This window comes from Pristis pectinata, chromosome 11 (genome assembly GCF_009764475.1).
Source record: "Pristis pectinata isolate sPriPec2 chromosome 11, sPriPec2.1.pri, whole genome shotgun sequence".
Lineage (NCBI taxonomy): Eukaryota > Metazoa > Chordata > Chondrichthyes > Rhinopristiformes > Pristidae > Pristis > Pristis pectinata.
Genome location: NC_067415.1, coordinates 2131809 through 2151442, shown reverse-complemented (window position 1 = coordinate 2151442; position 19634 = coordinate 2131809). Strand labels below are relative to the sequence as shown.

Sequence of the window (19634 nt, the reverse complement as noted above, 5' to 3'; positions counted from 1 at the left end):
CCAGCATGGGCTGGCGTGGAGCTGATAATGTGAGCAGGCTGATAATTTTGGTGATGTACCTGAATTAAGTTGAAATTATCAGCACCAAATAGGACTCTTAAGATAGTGAACAATCTGGTTTTTGACTCTGGAAGTAAAGACAATTAATAAAAGAAGTAGTATCCAAGAAATAGTATAGATAGGTAAGTGGTGGTCAGCATCGACAGGAGGGGCCAAAGTGCCTGTTTCTGTGCTGTATGACTCTCATATTGGAACTCTGAAAATGAATGTCAGAAATGCTCCTCGTGTGAGCCAGCCTCTGTGGTGAGTGAAAGATGAACTGTAATGAAGATCTGTAATGGGGATAGACATAGTTTTAATGCTAGGTATCTTGGAATGAGAGTCCTTCACCACAACCTTTTAGCTCAACACCATGTTTAAGCCCCAACCAAAGCAGACAGAAAATGTTGCTTTGTGGAGAATTTCTGGAATACGTCATCCACTGTACCAAATTATTTAAAAGATATCTGCTATATCCAGATCTCTGGGTTTCGGAACAGGAGAAGGACATTCAGTCCCTTAGTCGATTTGTCATTGTTGGATCATGGCTGATCTGCATCATGTTCCCGTCAACCCACCCTGGTTTTCTATTGTTTAATACCACCACTGTCACTGATTAGAACATTGCATTTGACCCTCTGTGTCGCCAGCTTTTTCTGGCAGAAAGCTGCAGACCCCCACAGCCGTCTGTGAGGAGGTGCTTCCTGACATTGACCTTCAACAACCTGGCTCTAACTTATTGTCAGAGGAAACAGTTTGTCAACGTAATCGACGACCCCTTCCCCTCTAGATATTCTCTCTTTGCCCCCCCCCCACACACGCAAAAGACACATAAGCCTGAAAGCACGTACCACCAGGCTCCAGGACAGCTTCTATCCCGCTGTTATAAGACTATTGAACGGTTCCCTAGTACGGTAAAATGGACTCTTGACCTCACAATCTACCTCGTTATGCCCTTGCACCTTATTTGTCTGCCTGCACTGCACTTCCTCTGTAACTGTAACACTTTATTCTGCATTCTGTTATTGTCTTCCCTTGTACGACCTCAGTGCACTGATGTAGTGAAGTGATCTGTATAAGTGGCATGCAAAACAATTTTTCACTCTCTCAGTACATGTGACAATAATAAACCAACTTACCATTTTTATCTACCCCATCAAATCCTTCACTCACTACTGCTAAGCCCAAGCCACATCTGTGCAACCTGTTGTAATGTAACCTTTTTACAGTTTCATGCTCTGACCTTTTTCTTTGCATGTCCATTTGTATCAGTGTTTCAGCCTCCCCACAAAGGGAGAGGAATAAAGGATGGCTCCCGATCATCTCAAACACTTCATAATGAGGATCATTTAAAGTGCAATCACTGTTTAATGCACTGGACATTTTGTTTTAGTGCCTCATAAGACAGCCAGGGGAAATTGACATGAACTTTAGCATTTTGAACCAACTATTTCATAGAGCAGGCAGATTGGTTTCACACAAGATGACTGACATAAGCTGGGGTATTTGTGTGTGTTGTTCCCATCTTAATGTCCTGATCCTGCATGGGCAAGGTTACAGAGGTAAAAATCCAGAGGATGTCCACCTTTGTCTTGACTCCTGAAAGTGGCAATACAAATAGATGGGGTGGTAAAGAAGGCGTATGGCATGCTTGCCTTCATTATTAGGGGTATGGAGTATAAGAGTCAGGAAGTCATGTTGGAGCTGTATGAAACTTTGGCCGCACTGGGAGCATCATGTGCAGTTCTGGTCGCCTGTTTACAGGAAGGATGTGGAGGCTTTGAAGAGGGTGCAGAAGAGGTTCACCAGGATGCTGTCTGGATTAGGGGATATTGGGTGGTTTTCTCTGGAGCGTCAGAGGCTGAGGGGAGACCTGACAGAAATTTATAATATTGAGAGGCATAGATAAGGTAAACAGTCACAATCTTTTTCCCAGGATAGAAGTATTGAATGCTAAAGGACATGCATTTAAGGGATGAGGGGGAAAGTTTAAAGGTGTGTGGGGCAGGTCTTTTACAAAGAGTGGTGGGTGCCTGGAATGTGCTGGTGGAAAAGGATACAAGACGGGCACATGAACATGCAGGGAGTGGAGGGATGTGGACCATGTGCAGGCAGAAGGGATTTAGTTTAATTCGGCATCGTGCCCAGCACAGACATTGTGGGCCAAAGGACCTGTTCCTGTGCTGTACTGTTCTGTTCTTCCTTGCAGTTGTGGACCTTCGACTTCCCCGACGTCACCAATGCGGGACTTCATGCAAACCCCGCAGGTCCAGGTACGACGGATGAAGAAGCAGCTGGCGGATGCGCGAATGCTTCGCGATGATTTGGAGATTGAGCTGACCGAGGCCCGCAAGTTGATCACTGAGAAAGGTAACAGACGCAAAACTACATGTGTGGGATGTGGGCACTTTTTATGGTTTGCCCCCTGTTCGAGAAAGTGGTGGTAGTTCCCCCCCTGTTGAACTGATGCATCCTGGGTCTGTCGCGGCTTAATGAGACTGTTGGATTTTCTGTTCCACTTCAAAGGGCAGTTTAGAGTCAACCCTATTGGTGAGATTAGTCACGTGTAGGCCAAGACTGGATGAGCATACCAGGTTTCCTTTCTGAGCATCCACCACAGCTCAGTATGCAGGACACTCCCCTCTGATTCAGAAAATTCTTGCTCCAAGTTCCAACCCAGTGACTTGAGCACCCAAATCTAGGCTGGCACTCCAGAGCAGCCCAGAAGTGCCTTGCACTGTCAGTGTGGACAGCCCTGAGCCACTGCTACAATCTTTCTGATCTCTCTCTGGCTCTTGCATGAAAATTAGCTACTGCACATTGAAATACAGTGAGGGTCGACACATTTAGAAAAGCACATTGGGTGAAAGAGGCAAAGATGTGCAGCATAACTTTCTCGTCATCTTGTTTCCTTTCACCAGAAACACAAATCTCCATTATGCAGCAGAAGGTTGATCGGCTGGTGAAACTAACAGAGAGGCAGGCCACCGAGGAGCAGCCTGACGAACTCGGCAATCTGAGGGAAAAATGTGAAAGGTATTGGTACAGCTCGTCACTGATGGCGGAGAATTCCTCAGTAGCCTGATGGGGTTGAATGGAGGAGAGTTAAATGGGCTGGTTTACACGAGCTTCTTCCATCATCTCCCCCAGTCACACGTCCTCCTTGACTCTCTCACTCCCAACTCCTTTTCTATATCCATGCTGTTTGTCTCAAATATTCCCCGTGGTGATTTTCATGTTTGGGTTTCTCCCTGTTTCATTTCTTGGTGACAATTGCCTATCAGCAGTTCCAATTTCTGGTCTTGCCCACAAGTAAGTATTTTCTATCTCACCAAACAAAACCTTTCATAATTTTCTTAAGACCACTGTCAGATCATTACCTTTTTTTTTGGAGAGATCAGTCCCAGCTTATTCAATCTTTCCTGATATTTGTATCCTCTTTTGGAATCATTCCACCACATTTTCCTGAAAATCAAAATTGGGGTTTCCAACCTGAAACAATGACTGTGTTCCTCCTTCCACAGATGAGGCCTGGCCTGCTGAGTGTTTCCAGCTTTTTTGGTTTTTGTTTAATATATTTTCCTGATTTGGTAAATTTTTACCAGATTGGTTTATTATTGTCACATGTACTGAGGTACAGTGAAAAACTTTGTTTTGCATGCCATCCATACAGATCATTTCATCTCATCAGTGCATTGAGGTAGTACAAGGGAAGACATATAGACAGAGTAAATGTGAGTAGGCTCTTTCCACCTAGATTCGGAGAGATAAGTGCGAGAGGACATGGCTTTAGGGTGAAGGGGGAAAGGTTTAGGGGGAACTTCTTCACTCAGAGGGTGGTGGAAGTGTGGAACGGGCTGCCATCTGATGTGGTAAATGCAGGCTCACTCTTAAGTTTTAAGAATAAATTGGATAGATACATGGACGGGAGAGGTCTGGAGGGTTATGGACTGGGTGCAGGTGAATGGGACTAGCGGAATAAAGTTTCAGCACGGACTAAAAGGGTCAAATGGTCTGTTTTCTGTGCTGTAGTTTCTATGGTTCTAACAATAACAGAATGCAGAATAAAGTGTTACAGTTACAGAGAAAATGCAGGCAGACAATAAGGTGCAAGGTCATAATGAGGTAGATTGTGAGGTCAAGAGTCCATCTTGCATTTTAGGGTATCATTCAGTGGTCTTATAACAGTGGAATAGAAGCTGTCCTTGAGCCTGGTGGTACGTGTTTTCAGGCAGGAGTTGGAGGCAGGAACTGGTCACACTGCTGCAGATACGGTCTTGCAGATCTCTGCTATTCTTATGGTCATTTGTTCTCTAGTTCACTCCATTCTCCAGTAGCTTTACCTTTGGTGAGGGATGTGTTTTCTCCCAGTTTGTGCACTGTGACCTCCACGCTTTACTGTCACTGTGCAGTGCTTGAAGAATATCTTTCCCCTTTTTTTGATTGCAGGAGCAGGGAAAAAAACTACAAGGCAGTTGTCTGCAGTGTTGTTTGGAGGAATTTATTTTCCAGATACTGGTTTAGAACATAAAACATAGAACAATTATAGCACATTTCAGGCCCTTCGGCCCACAAAGCTGTGCCGAACATGTCCCTACCCTTTAACTATAGAGTTTTTCTATTTGCCATATTCTGCATTTATTAGATGTTCGATCTTCCCCTCCCCAGTTTGTTGAACAGACTGCGTGACACCCAGAAACAGAGTCAGGATCTGAAGACTGAGAAAAGTCAGATGGAGCGAAAAATTGAAAAACTTGAAGAAGAAAACGGCGACCTGTCGTACAAGGTAATCTGCAGTAAAACTTCATGCTGCAACTAACCCTTGCAGGGGTGAGACTACCCAGCCGAATAACTTGCTGCATTTGGGGTCGAAATGTATCACACCTTTCACAACCTCAGTATCATGTGGTGATATATAGTCTGAAATACAGGACACTTACAAAGTAGCAACGTGCAGACAAGTATAATTAATGGCTGTCAACCAGAGACAATAAGTGTGAACAAACTTTCACACTCACCCTCCACCCCAGAGAGCACCTGACGAGGTTTGGGTGGATGGTAAAGGCTGGGGTGGTGATGGTCTGGAATTTCACTGTATTGTCAGTTCTCATCAAGTTAGTTAAAAACAATTTGGCTTTCACAGATCCGTGCTGGCTTTCCTTTGTTAATGCAGAATAATTATTAATTTTGTCTTTATTCTTATTCCCTGTTGTTTTCCCATCACTGCATTTTCAAACTAATGTGTGTATTGGCTGGAATATGCATCCTTCGTTTGAACAGTCCTTCCATCATTGTCCCTGTGTCAGAGGAGGACTACGGCCATTGCTTCTCCCATTTTGACTTTGTTTTCTTCAGCAGTTGGCTGCATCCCATCCATGTACTGCCAACCTCTCTAACACTGGCTTTATATTTTTTTGGCCCATTCTGTATCTCAACTACCTTCTCTTTATGATTTTTGGTGACAAATGATAGGAAGTACTCATTTAGTACCTCAGCCTATCCTACTCCCTCCATACCCAAGATCTCCCTTCTAGTGCCTGATTTCCCCCTATGCCTTCTCATACTACCCATGTGTTAGTGGCTATAGAAGACTTCTGGATTACTCTATCAGCCACCAGTCTCTTCTCACATTCCCTCTGCTCTTTTTAGAATCGTGTCTGATTTTTTTCTGTATTCAGTCTAATTTTCACTCAACCCGATGCTTCCTTTTTTCTTTGTCATCTTACTGATCTCTTTTATCATCCAAAGCTCTAGCACTGATTACCTTGCTCCTTTCTGCCTGTTGTGAAAGGACCTAAGCTCTTTAAAGGTCACTCAATGTGTGTTTACTGTTTTCCCTGCTGACCTCTCGCCACTGCATTTGAGAACCCTGCTATAAGGGAATTTGTCCATCTCTGAGGTGCAACAGCTCCCACCTTCCCTGCAACACTCCCCAATCCCTCAGAAACTCCTTTTGCAGCATTGCTTCAGGCTGTTCACATGCACACTGGTGCACACATCCTGACACATTATGACTTGTGAGCATGCGTCAAGGTTTATCTTCTATTCCTTGAACCGAGTGGTGTATGAGACAACTTTAAAAGGTAGTAACTACACTGGAGATGAAAAACACTGATGCTGGAGGAACTCAGCAGGCCAGGCAGCATCTGTGGAGAAAACCTTTCAACGTTTCGGGTCAGGACCCTTCTTCAGGACTGAAGATAGGAAAAGGGGAAGCTCAATATATAGGAGGGAAAAGCAGGGCAGTGATAGGTGGACAAAATGGAGAGTCTGGAGTCACATGCAGGCCAGTGATGATGCAAGGTTGGCTAATGGGGTTTTGCAACAATCCAGTAGTTTCACAGTCACCATTAGAGTCAGAAAAGGCACTTCGGCCCAACTGGTCCATGCCAACCAAGATGACCATCCAAGCCAGTCCCATTTGCCAGTGTTTGGCCCATAGCTTTCTAAACCTTTCCAATCCATGTACCTGTCCAACTGTCTTTCAAAAGTTGTTATTGTACCTGCCTCAACCACTTCTGGCAGCTCGTTCCACGTAGATACCACCCTTTGTGTTTTTTTAAAAAAGAACATGTTGCCCCTCAAGTTCCTATTAAATCTACTGGTAACAGTATTTTAATTTCACATTTATTTTGTTATCTGGTGTGTAGTATAGACTGTTGTTTCTAGGTAAGTTGTCCAGACTCCAGATACTAGTCCAGTAATTTAATCGCAATGCCCACGTAATGGATTCAGTCGAAAGCCACAGATTACAGCCTTGTTTCGAGATCCTGCTCTTGGTTTTCTTGAATTAACCCACAAAGGCTTTGACTTTCACCAACCAATCAGTTTCCTGCTGTTCTCTGATGTCACTGTGGGTTTTAAACTTTTTCTTTGCAAATGCTCAAAACCACTGCTGTGGCTGCTGGACCCCGGTAAGTCGGCAAACTGTGTTGACACTCTGCACGCCCTCAGCACAGACCCACTGGCGCTGCTCCCTTCCTGCACTGGCAGTGTTGGTTTGGATTTTGTGTCCAAATTCAGTCAACACTTCCAAATTTTAGATTATAGCGCAAGATGTACTTCAGTAGTGAAGTATCTAAAATGAGGCCCTATTAGGTAGAAAGTTTAAAATGTACTTCAGGAGAACCTGCCTGGTGCTGAGTTCTGAAGCAGTGGAATTAGCGTCCAGAGTTTGACATAGTTTTTGCCCTAATCCCAGTGTTCAAAATTAGATTGTGATGTGAGTGAACCAGGAGGGTAAATGTGATTAAGGCTGCTTGCTCCTGCTTGTTTTGGCTTGTTGCCTCTAACTTCTTAGAATGCAATCTTCTGGTCTGTGTTGCCCTCACTATTCCCTACAAATCTGATTAGATTAACCTGGCTCACTTGATAGAAGCCCTCCTCTGGCTCAATGGGTAGTGTGTACATGATGTCCCTTGCATTGTTCAGGGAGTGACATCATAAACAGACAAGCTGGTCATCTAACCTAATTAGCAGTTTGTGGCACTTTGTAGTTGCAGAATTACTCCCATGCCAGACTGATTCTGGGCTTTGAGTAGTGCTTCATTGTGTGAACGTTTTACTGAATGTGGAACACAATGAGCTGTTATTTATAAAGTGCATTTCCCTTTCATTACCAGATCCCTGCATTTGCTCAGTTAATTGATTCAGCAGTTGAAGAGATTTCTTTTGTGGAGATTAGGATTGATTGAGTGCTGAAAGAAATCCATTTTACTACTAACTCATCATTCACAATTGCAGTCGATAGTTTTGCATCAGTGGTTCATTATGCTGTCAGCTGGCAAGTCTTTAATGTTTTGAAAGCACTGAATCTGTCGGGCTAAGACAAGCTCTTGGTTCACTGTCTCAGCTGTTAACCCTTGTGTAGCCTTTGCCTTTGGCAGATGTCATCCTCCAAGCCACTTCTAAAAGGCGTGGGTCAATTATTTGTCATGATTTGATCACCTTATCATGACCTGTGGACCCGGTGTCAGAGGTTATTGGTCACTCAATTGATACTTCTGTTGCATCTCCCAGTCAACCACTTGGATATCAGATGCCTTCAGTCCCACGGTAAAAGTCCTGTTTCCATCTTGCGCTGTAGGTTCGTGACTTGGGGAGTCGGCTGGCGCAATCCCAGAAGGCCCTGAACGAACTGGCGGATGAGCACGAGACAGCCATGCCCCTTTGGGAGGGAATGCAGAAGCAACTGGAGAGTGATCTGCACCTGGCCCTGTCGGATAAAGTACGGTGTGTGTGAGTGTGGCTCTGGGTGTGTGTGTGAGTGTGGCTCTGGGTGTGTGTGTGAGTGTGGCTCTGGGTGTGTGTGTGAGTGTGGCTCTGGGTGTGTGTCAGCGTGCATGGGTCCAAACACATGTAACTGTACTGAAAAGTCTTGAAATGATGGGAAGATATGAGAGCTTTTCCAAAGTGTAGTTAAACAGAATGTCATCATTTTTATTTTCCAATGTATTTGTTCACTGGCATTTATTGGCTGTCCCCAGTTACCCCTGAACTGAGGAGATGGCCAGGAATAAACTACATTTCTGGTCCGGAGCCCCAGAGATCAGACCACTTAAGGATGTGGTCTGGTCTCTGGGATCTTTGAAGGCATAATTGAGTTGGATGCATTTTTCCAACAATCCAGTAATTTCATGGTCACAGTTGCTGATATTTTAATTCCAGATTTATTTAGTCTCTCTGGAGTGGCAGGGGCTGAGGGGAGACCTGATAGAGGTTTATAAAATTGAGAGGCATAGGTAGAGTAGACAGCTGCTATCTTTTTCCATGGGTCAAAATGTCTAATACTAGAAGGCATTTAAGGTGAGATGGGATAAGTTCAAAGGAGATGTGTGGGGCAAGTTTTGTTTTTTATACACAGAGTGGTGGGTGCCTGGAATGTGCTGCCAGGGGTGGTGGTGGAGGCAGATACGATAGAGGTGTTTAAGAGACTCTTAGATAGGCACATGAATGTGCAGAGAGTGGAGGGATATTGGACATTGGGTACTTAGACACTTAATTTGGCACAACATGGTGGGTCTGTTCCTGCGTTGTACTGTTCTATGTACTTGAATTTTCCAAGTAGCTGTGGTGGGATTTGAACATCTCTGCATCATTCGTCCCGAACTCCTGCTGCTAGTCCAGTAACTTAACTGCTGCATTGGTACACCCTTTATCTAAATAGTATTGCAATGTACGGTCACACAGGGACTCTGGTCCAAGAAGGCTGCATAAACAAGGTTTGTATTCCCTTGAGTTTGGAATAATGAGGGTGATCTGAACTGTTTACAACGATAAGATGATTCATTATTTCCTTTAGTGGACAAGTCAAGACCAGGGGGCCGGACAGTTCAGAAGTGATGTTGGGAAATAATTCTTCACACCTTTGTGAAGCGGTCTCTTCCCTCACACTCTGTGGGTGCTGGGCATTGGAGTCAGGTGGCCAATTGGAGACTGAGGCAAGGATCGGGCCATTTTTGTCATTCATACCTGTTGCTGTCAACAGATGGGGAATTGGTCAGTTCTGTGAGCTGCTGTGGTCCACACCAGCTTCTTGACACTGGTATCCATGGGTAAAGTGGAGATTAACCTTATCCTACATCGTTCACCCAATCCCAAAAGGATGAGATGTTACTACCGTCAGGGAGGAGGTACAGGAACCTGAAGACCCACACAACGGTTTAGGAACAGCTTCTTCCCATCTGCCATCAGATTTCTGAATCGTCCATGAACATTACTTCATTATTTCCTTTTTTTTCGCACTATTTATTTATTTTGTAATTTGTAGTAATTTTATGCCTTGCTGCCCCAGAACAAACTTCATGTGGTATAAGATGGTGATAATAAATCTGATTCTGAATTTGCCTGTTTGAGGGAGTGTGCAAGACTCTAGGATCTGTTTGACAGCAACCATTGCCACCAAAAGACACATTACCTGATCTTTCACCTCACTTAGTGTTCATGGGTCCTTGCTATGTACACATTGGATGGGCTCGTTTGTCTGAAGCAACAGTGCTTGTTTAACGTGGAGTGACTTTAAATTGGACTTGATTATCATGGGCATAGGTCATGATGGTGTGTCTTGGGGTGTGGTTGTAGCTTCTGTTCTGAGTGTGTGAAGGATGCTGTGTAGATGGTGTTTGTGTTGTGCCAGATGTTGTGGGGTGCCTGTGTGTCTCTTAGTGTCTGGTGTGAATTTTCATCTTTTTAATTGTGTTCTTTGTCTACGTGTATGTGTGTGTCAGAAACTGATGGAAGAGAAGATACAGATATTGGAAGGAAAAATATCCTTGATGGAAGATCAGCTTGCAGTGGCTGGGGAAAGTTCAAGTGAAGTGAAAGGAGAGGTGATGGGTGATGTTCTTCAGGTAGGTCACATTTTAAAAAGAAATGAGGACTTTGTGTTGAATGGAGACAGTGGCAGTCTGTTATTTTGGAAGTGCTGTAATGAAGTAGTTTTCTTTTGAACCCTTCTCATTATAGATTTATTGAACATGTTTGTATTATGAGTGCCTGGTTAGCTTGATCTGTAAAGGTAGTGAATGACTGCAATCCAGGGGAAAATAGCTTTCATTTCAAAACCACCTTTTACAAAGCTTGAGCGATTCAAAGAGCTCTACACTTCAAAAATGCTTAATTGACTGTAGTTATTGTTGCAATTAAACAACATTGGTGTTTGTAGGATCTTGATTTGCAATCTGACAATTATGTTGTATATTCTATAACAATATTGGTTGAAGGCAGATCTGTTCTTTAGTGATCCAGAGAGGGCAAAGGCTGTCTTGGCTTAACATCTTTCAAAGAATAAACCTCTGACTGTGCAGCGTTCCCGCAACATTCTGCTGGAATCTCAGCCAAGACTTTTCTGCTCAAGTACCTGAGCTGTGGTTTGAACACTGATTTACTGAGGGAGCATCCCATTTAAGATGATGGTGTTGGCCCTCCTAGACTGAAGAAGCACAAAGGTTTAAGCCATTTGACCCATTGACCCTGTGAGACCAATGGAAGAGCATCCAGGGTTATATATGGGATATCATTCGCTTGCCAATCAAAGCTGTTTCTGGGCCAGAAATCACCACCAAGTTTTGCTTCATTTCCAGCCCAATTCATTGTGAAGTAGTCAAGTATTTCATCGTGTTTGTATGTTGCGCTGTCTCGTAACATTGGGACAGGTGGAGCCAATCGGCCTGTTTAGCCATTTAGTCTGGGGGTGGCTTACTGTTCTCTCAATTCCCTCAAAAACGAGGGCATAAGTTTAAGGTGAGAGGAAGGAGTTTTATGCGGAGAGAGTAGTTGATATCTGGAACGTGCTGCCAGAGGAAGTAGTGGAATAGGATATAATCCCTTTTCAAGACACTTCAAGCACTTGAATAGGCAAGGCAGAAAAGTATACGGCCCTATTCTGGGCAAATGGGATTGGTGCAAGTGGGCAAAAGGGTTGGTGTGGAAGTGATGGGCTGCAGGGCCCATGACTCTGCTGTATGACTCTGTGACTCCATTCACCTGTCCTGTTCCCATCCCTTGCCCAACATAACGTTTAGAGGGAGGGTTCAGCTCCAGAATTTGTGCCCCTCTGTGTAAAGGAATGCCCCCAGATTCTACCTCGAACAACCTGACTCCAATTCTCCCCCGTGGACTCCCTTGGCAGGGGAATTGTGTTTTCACTAGCTTACCAGTTTGATCAGATTATAGTTTGTCTTCGTTCAAGTGAATACAAAACATTAAGACTTTGCTTTGTTTTTTTTCCCTTCCAACTTTTATTCCTCCCCCCCCCCACCAAACCCCAACTTATTGTCACTATTGCAGCTGGAAGCTTTGAAGTTGGAGGTATCACAACTGACAGCTAAAGCTGCAGGACTGGAACAAGAGAGCACACTTCACAAAGAGGAGAAGAGCCAGCTAACGGAGACCGTCAGCAGCCTCAAGCAGTCCATCGCGGAGCTGCTTGACCAGAAGGGGGTGCTCGAGCAGGCTGCACGGGTGCAGGAGGAAAGACTCGTGGGGCAACTGGACACCTTGAACGTGGAGATCATGAAGGTGAACAACTCTCTGATGCAGAAGGAACTGGAGCTGGAGGAAGAGAAGAAACTGAGGCACCAGCTGGCTGAGGACTCCCAGAACAAGGAGCAGGTGGCCCAGCAGGCTGTTCTCGATCTCCGCTCGAAACTGGAGACCCTCGGTGAAACCCTGCGAGCAAAGGAGGAAACACTGCAGGGATTTGAGAAGCAGTTGGAAGCTGAACGGGAGAGCACGTTGCAACAAATGACAGCCCTGAAGCAAGAATCCGAGAGGATTTGCAATGAGAAGGTTTCTGTTATCACGCAGTATGAAACCTTGAAAGCAGAGAAGGAGAGTGAAATGGAGAGGCTCAATAAACAAATTCAGTTGTTGGAAGGTAATCAGCTGGGCATCGAAACCCTGGAGAAAGAGAGGAACGAGCTAATGCAGAAGGTGCAGATGTTGGACACCGAAGTTGCAGAGGTGACTTCCAAAAACCAGAACCTCCAGTCTGCCTGCAACGCCCACAAGCAAAGCCATTCTGAGGAGGTTGCAGCTCTTAAAACGGAGCTCCAGGAGACCAAAGGGGAGCTGGAGGAGCACAGGAACAGGTTGACAGGTCTTGCTGAGGCTCTTCAGAAAAACAAGGCCCTTCAGGAGCAGCTCACTTTTCTGCAGAGGACCATTGAGGGGCTGGAGAACGAAAGGAAGCAGTGGGAAGAGGCTCGGGCCTTGGAAGCAAAGCAGATTTGCCAACTGACTCGGGAGTTGAAGGAGCTGACAGAAGAACGTGATCAAACCAAGGCCCAGCTATCAGAGGAACTCAAGCGTCAAGAGTTGGCTCGGACCGAGGCAAAGCAGTCAGTGGACGAGCAACTGGAGAGGTCAGCCGAGCTTCAGAGTAACCTTTCCAATGCCCTGCGGATGGTTGAGGAGAGGGAAAAAGAAGGAGAGAGGTTCCGTGAAGAGGCTGCTTTGTGGAAAGGAAAGTTTGAGGGTGCTCAGCAGAAGGAGGCCGAGTTAGACACCGCAATTGTGGACTTGAAGGAGGCGAGGGAAAAGGCCGAGGCCGAGCTCTTGGAAGAGAGGGCGAAGAACAGCGAGCTTGAGGCCCGCCTGGGTCAGTTGAATGCCGAGGAGCAGGGGAAAGTCTTGGTGCCAGAGAGCGAGCTTTCGCAATTGAAGGAAGCGGCGGCGCAGGAGGCAGAGGCGAGGGCTGACGCGGCCGGCTGGCGGGAGAAGTTTGAAGCGGCCCAGAAGGAAGCATCTGAGCACCTGTCGCAGCAGGAGGAGGAGGCCAGGAGGAACTCCACTGAGCAAGCGCAGGCGCAGCTGGACCTCGCTAAAGCGCGGGCGGAACTGGCCAGCCTGGAGGAGCAGTGGAAGCAGGGGAGCGCCGAGCAGGAGAGCAGAGTCTCCGAACTCGAGGCCAGCCTCGAGGCAGCGCAGAGGGCAGCGAGAGAAGGGGAGGTGCGGGGAGAGCAGCTGCGGGCCGAGGTGGGGTCACTGCGCAACCAGCTGGAGGAGCTGAGGAGGTCGGAGGCAGAGCAGCGCGAGTGGCAGGAGGAGAGAGCGGCAGCCAAGGCAGAGCGGGAGGCCGAACGAGCAAGCAGGGCCGAGATGCAGCAGTTGATCGGCGACCAGCAAGAGCAGCTCGTGGCTCTGCGGAGCGAGCTCTCCAGCGCACTCACTGCCGCGGAAGAAGGGAAGGCCCAAGAGGAGGCAGCGAGGGAACGGATCAAGAAGCTGCAAGAACGAAGCCGGCTCCAGGAGGCAAAGATCAGCCAGCTCCAGGCCGAGGCAGCAGCCGCGCAGAGCACTGGCGAGAAGCTAGCCAGGCAGGAGAGCGAGCTGACACGTTACACCCAGGCCCTGAGCAAGAGGGAGGAGGAGCTGCTCGAGCTGGGCTCCAAGCTGGCCGCAAGCGAGGAGGCAGGCCGCCAGTACAAGCAGAAGGCAGACTCCGCCCAGGAAGAGCTGTGCTCTTCCCGCAGCCTGTGTCAGGAGAGGCTGGCGGACATGAAGGCGCTGCGGTCGCAGGTGACCGAACTGGAGCGCGAGCGCGAGGGGCAGCAGCGAGCGCTGGCCCAGCTGGAGGCCGAGATGAATGCGCGGGGCTCGCGTACCCAGGAACACGAGGCAGCGCTCCGGGCCCAGCTCCGCGACTCGCTGCAAGAGAAGGAATCGGCGGAGCGGGCCTGGAAGGACAAGGTCAGCCTGCACGTGGAGGAGCTCGGGAGGGAAAGGGAAAAGACCCGCGCTCTCGAGTCGGAAATCACGACCTGGCGGGGGAAGTATGTGGAAGAGCAAAGGGAGAGCGCGAAGCTGAGGGAGGAGGTGGCCGCGGTGACAGAGACTGGGAAGAGGCTGCGGGAAACTCTGGAAGCCCTCCGGACAGAGCAGGTGCAGCAGAGAGACTCTGCCACAGAGGCGGCCAGGCTGCAGAACGAGTCACTTCAGGCAGAGTCTGCGGCCCAGAAGCTGATGATCCAGAGCCTGCAGGAGCAGCTGGTCTCGGGGACTCGGGCAGTGGCAGAGCTGGAGCACCGGGCACAAGCAGAGCGGGAGAGTTCCTCCCAGAAGGAAGGGGAGCTGGCCCAACTCCGCAGTGAGATGGCAGAGGTCCGCGCCCAGGCGAATGAGGTGGAGTCCCAGCGCCGGGCGGGGGTGGAGCAGCTGGAGAAACAGCTGGCTGAGCTTCGTGCCGAAGCCGGGCAGCTGCTCGCCCTGAAGCAGCGTTGCCTGGAGCAGGAGCAGGAGATCCAACGGCTCCAGCAGACCAGCAGCCAGCTGGCAGCCTCCCTCAGCTCAGAGTCGGGCTTGGCTCACGGGAGGCTGGAGGCTGAGTTGGCCAAGGTCCGGGAGGCCCACGCCGAGCAGCTGAGCTTGCTGTCCTCCCAACACGCAGGGGAGCAAGCTGCCAGCAGGGAGAGAGAAGAGGAGAGCAGGAGGAGGGTGGAGGAGGTGACCAACAAGTACGAGAAGGCAAAGCTCAAGGTTGTGGATGATCGGCACAAGTTTCAGGAGGAACAAAAGCAGCTAATTGCGCAGGTAAATTCATTCTGCAGTAGATGGAAGCTAGGGAGCTTGTCATAGTTACACAGTACAGAAACAGGCCCTTCGGCCGTTCTCCCCGTGTCTGCGCGGGTTTCCTCTGGGTGCTCCGGTTTCCTCCCACGTTCCAAAGACGTACGGGTTAGGAAGTTGTGGGCGTGCTATGTTGGCACCGGAAGCGTGGCGACACTTGCGGGCTGCCCCCAGAACACTCTACGCAAAAGGTGCATTTCACCGTGTGTTTCGATGTACATGTGAGTAATAAAGAAATCTTTCCAATCTACGTACCTCTGAAGTCTTAGTCGTACGGCACGGAAATGGGCCCTTCAGCCCAACTCATCCATGCCGAGTGAGCCAGCCAGTGAGCTAGTCCCATCTGCCCGCATTTGGCCCATAGCCCTCTAAACCTCTCCTAACCATGGACTTATCTTGATGGCTTTTAAACGTGCCCGCCTCAACCACTATTTCTGACAGCTCATTTCAACTACGCACCACCCTCTGTGTGAAGAAGCTGCCCCTGATGTCCCTTTTAAATCTCTCGCCTCTGATCTTAAACCCCTGCCCTCTTGTTTTTAGCACCCCCTGTGCTAAAAAGACTGTGCTTTCACCCTGTCTATGCTCCAGGTGTTATAATTGTACCTGCCTCTACCACTTCCTCTGGCAGCTCGTTCCTTATACCCACCACCCTCTCTGTGGGGGGGGGAATGTTGCCCCTCACGTCCCCTTTAAGTCTTTCCCCCTCACTTTAAACTAACGCCTTCTACTTTTAGACTCCACTACCATGGAAAAAGTCTGGCCATCCACCTTGATTTTATAAACTTCAATCAGATCACCCCTCAGCCTCCTCTTGCTCCAGGAAAACAGTCCCAGCCTATCCAGTCTCTCCTTGTAACTCAAGCCCTCCAGTCCCAGTAATGTCCTTGTGAATCTTTTCTGTACCTTTCAAGCTTAATGACATCTTTCTTATACCCAGGAGACCAGGACTGCACACAGCTTGTCCTCGGCCCCCTTTAAATATTATTGCTATTTACTGTAAATTGCCTTATCTGCAAATGCATTGTTTCATACCTCTGAATTTCACATGGCTCCAGCTTTGCCAGTCTCTGACTGATCCTGATGTCTGTTACTGATCTTATAGTTTACCATATTGCTGAATTTCATCATGTCTGCATTCAATGTACTGTTGGCCATCGTATGTGTCACACAAGGTGGGGCATCTTTCACTGCGTGTTCTTTCTCAGCTCTCAACTCGGCTCCAGTTTGTAGAAAAGCTTGTGAATAATTTTTTTTACTGATTTAATTCTGTATGTTCATCTCTCTTATCCACCTGCCTTCCCTTCACTCCACCGTGCTTGTACCAGTTGTCTTGTGGTGAGTAATGATGGCACCGTTTAGCAGGAGACCTGTCAGTACACCAAATCATATTCCCCTTCCCTCCCATTTCCAACTCAACTTCCATCCCTGCAATGAGTCCCGTGATTGAGCTGGAAAAAGAGCATGGGAGATCTTCATGCACCCGGAGTAACACACAGCACTGGAGGAGCTTCCTGACGGGCTGAGTTCCTCCAGCGCTCTGTGTGTTACTCTAGGTTCCAGCACCTGCATTCTCATGTCTCCATGCACCCTGAGCAGTACTTGGTCATGTAAGCATTATCTGATAATTAGCACTTGCTGCTTGTGGGATCTCCCTGAATACAGGTTGGCTGCCATGGATCCCACCAAACTACCGAGCTTCATAACAAAGTATAGCAGAATTCCAATAATCAAGTATCCGATTGTTCGGAAATCCTGATGGTTCAGCATCTGCCTAACTCGTTGGTCTAGACTGTGGGCCAGATGTGCAGTTGTAGCTGGGGTCAGCTTCAGGAACACCAGGGGTCAGGAAGGTGGGTATGCTTGTGGTCACTGCTGGGGTCTGGAGTGCTCGTGTGTTTCAGCACGTTTCAACAAACTGAAACATGAAGTTGAAAGTCAGAGTTCCATTTCCTGCTCTCTTTAAACTCTCAGCAGGGCTCAGTTTCCCAGTCCTTCAAACTCAATGGGTTCACTGGAAATGTCTGTGTATTCAGTAGGAACACCATCCAGTAATCAGGAAAATCTAGGCCAGCCCCACAAGTCCCAAAGATGCTGGATTATTGGAATTTTACTGTACATCAGCTATAAGGTGCTTTGGGACATGTTGAACTTGTGAAATGCACTTTTGCAACCTTGAAGTCCTAAGTGCTGGTCTGGTCTGAACCTCTTGCAATGTTTAGGAGAATAGGAAGTGTTTCCTCCCCCGCTGTTGTTTCTCCCTCTCCCTTTCCTTGATGAAGTTACATTTGTGGGGTCTTAGCTCTGGAAACACTTGGATTCGGGTCAGTTTATTAAAGGGATTTATTTGGTTTGTTCCAGATTGCAGATCTGAATCAGAAGCTGGCCCAGCATGATGTAGCGGCTAAAAGCAAGCTGCAGAAGCTCATGGTAAGAGTTGTGCACAGGACCCAGCCTCGCTACTGCCTCTCTCTTTAAATTACAGCAGTCGTATCCAATAAATCAGCGATGAAAAGTTATTTTGGCTCTACCTGCTAATTTTTACAAGTAAAAAATAAATGTGTATTCATTTAACACCAGCTCCATTCAGTAATTGAACAAGTAGAATCAACTGTTGCAGTTCTATAGAACTCTGGTTAGACCACACTTGGAGTATTGTGTTTGGTTCTGGTCATCTCATTATAGGAAGGATGTGGAAGCTTTAGAGAGGGTGCAGAGGAGATTTACCAGGATGTTGCCTGGATCGGAGAGCATGTCTTATGAGGATAGGTTGAGTGAGCTGGGGCTTTTCTCTTTGGAGAGAAGGAGGATGAGAGGTGACTTGATAGAGGTGTACAAGATGATCACAAGACAAGGGAGCAGCAGCAGGCCATTCGGCCCATCGAGTCTGCTCCAAGGAAAGGGAAATAGAAATGGGGAATGGGGGAAGAAGAAGAAAAAAACTATTCTAATCCCAATTACCGGCCTTATCCCCATATCCCTTGATATCCTGACTATTTAGATATCTATCTATCTCCTCCTTGAACGCCCACACTGATCTGGCCTCCACTGCTGTACGTGGCAAGGAGTTCCACAAATTCACCACCCATGATAAGAGGCATAGATCAAGTGGACAGTCAGAGACTTTTTCCCAGGGCGAAAATGGTTAACACGAGGGGACATAATCTTAAGGTGATTGGTGGAAGGTATAGGGGGAATGTAAGAGCCAAGTTTTTTTTTACACATAGTGGTGGGTGTGTGGAACGCACTGGCAGAAGAGGTTGTGGGGGCAGATACATTAGGGACATTTAAGAGACTCTTAGATAGACACATGGATGATAGAGGAATGGGGGGCTATGTGGGAGGGAAAGGTTAGATAGATCTTAGAGCAGGATAAAATGTTGGTGCAACATTGTGGGCTGAAGGGCCTGTACTGTACTGTAATGTTCTGTAACTCCACAGCACAGAAACAGACCCTTCGGCCCGCCAGGTCCATGCTGACCTTTTTGCCCATCTACACTAATCCTATTTGCCTGCATTAGGACCGTGTCCTTCTCTACCTTGACTTTTTAAGGGTCTGTCTAAATATCTCTTAAACGTGGTCATTGTATCGGCCTCCCCCGCCTCCTCTGGCAGCAAGTTGAAGATATCAAAAAAAAATTAGATTCCCTTTAAAACTCCTTCCTCTCCTTAAACCTCTGACCTCTTTTTGATACCCTTACCATGGGAAAAAGATGTTGACTACATCCTATCTGTGCCTCTCTTATCAGCTCACCCCTCAGCCTCCTTCGCTCCAGGGAAAACAAGCCCAGCCTGTCCAATCTCTCCCTATAACTGAAGTCCTCCGATCCAGGCGACATAAGAAACGCTTGTGATCAGATCAAAATGTTCATGTGCTCTCCATTTCATTTTGCCAACAACCAGGCAAAAAAGCTAAAGTAAACTTGAAAGCTGGTGCAAATACATGTGTTGCGATCACACAACTGAGGGCTATGTCCACAGAAATGCCGTTGATCATTCGTAAGGTGCCATATACAGCTGGTGAACTGAATGAAGAGAGGAACCATGATAAAATCCATTTGCTGCTTTAGCTTCATTGTGGGAAAAGCAATGGCACAAAACCTAAACAAAAGGCGCAAGCAATATTGAGAAATGTTTTATTAACAGAATGCATGTCCAGAAGCCTTTGGCTTCTTGAGGCAACTCTTGCCAAGTTGTGGATCGGGGGCCTTGACACTGTCAAGATTTCACACACACAAACGTCTGCACAACCACCAGCTCATACCAATATAAATCCCTTGGACAACATCATTTAAAATATAAAAAGTCTTTGTATCTAGTCATCTCATTGTTTTTTGTGGAGCTTTGCCAAATGAAGAATGCTAAAATTGTCAAAGTCCAATATTTGAGTTGTGAGATGAGTTGGAATAGATGTAGGAGGCTGGGAGAGTGTGGCACAGTTGGATTAGATGGAGACTGATACAGCAGAGACCTAATGAGCCAGATGGGCTCCTCCTGCATTCTGTGTGGCAGGTTTGCCTTGCCATTTT

The 19634-nt window shown here is 47.2% G+C and overlaps 1 protein-coding gene across 4 annotated transcripts in view; it reads left to right on the top strand.

Moving 5' to 3' along the window:
- The window catches only part of numa1 (nuclear mitotic apparatus protein 1), a 96110-nt gene that overhangs the window by 41621 nt on the left and 34855 nt on the right, over positions 1–19634 (top strand). For all 4 annotated transcript variants that reach the window (XM_052025817.1, XM_052025820.1, XM_052025816.1 and 1 more), the window contains exons 10-16: positions 2249–2409; positions 2961–3075; positions 4708–4825; positions 8126–8266; positions 10266–10388; positions 11827–15069; positions 17467–17535. In XM_052025817.1, the coding sequence (XP_051881777.1) occupies positions 2249–2409; positions 2961–3075; positions 4708–4825; positions 8126–8266; positions 10266–10388; positions 11827–15069; positions 17467–17535 (3970 nt within the window). The remainder of the gene's footprint in view (positions 1–2248; positions 2410–2960; positions 3076–4707; positions 4826–8125; positions 8267–10265; positions 10389–11826; positions 15070–17466; positions 17536–19634) is intronic.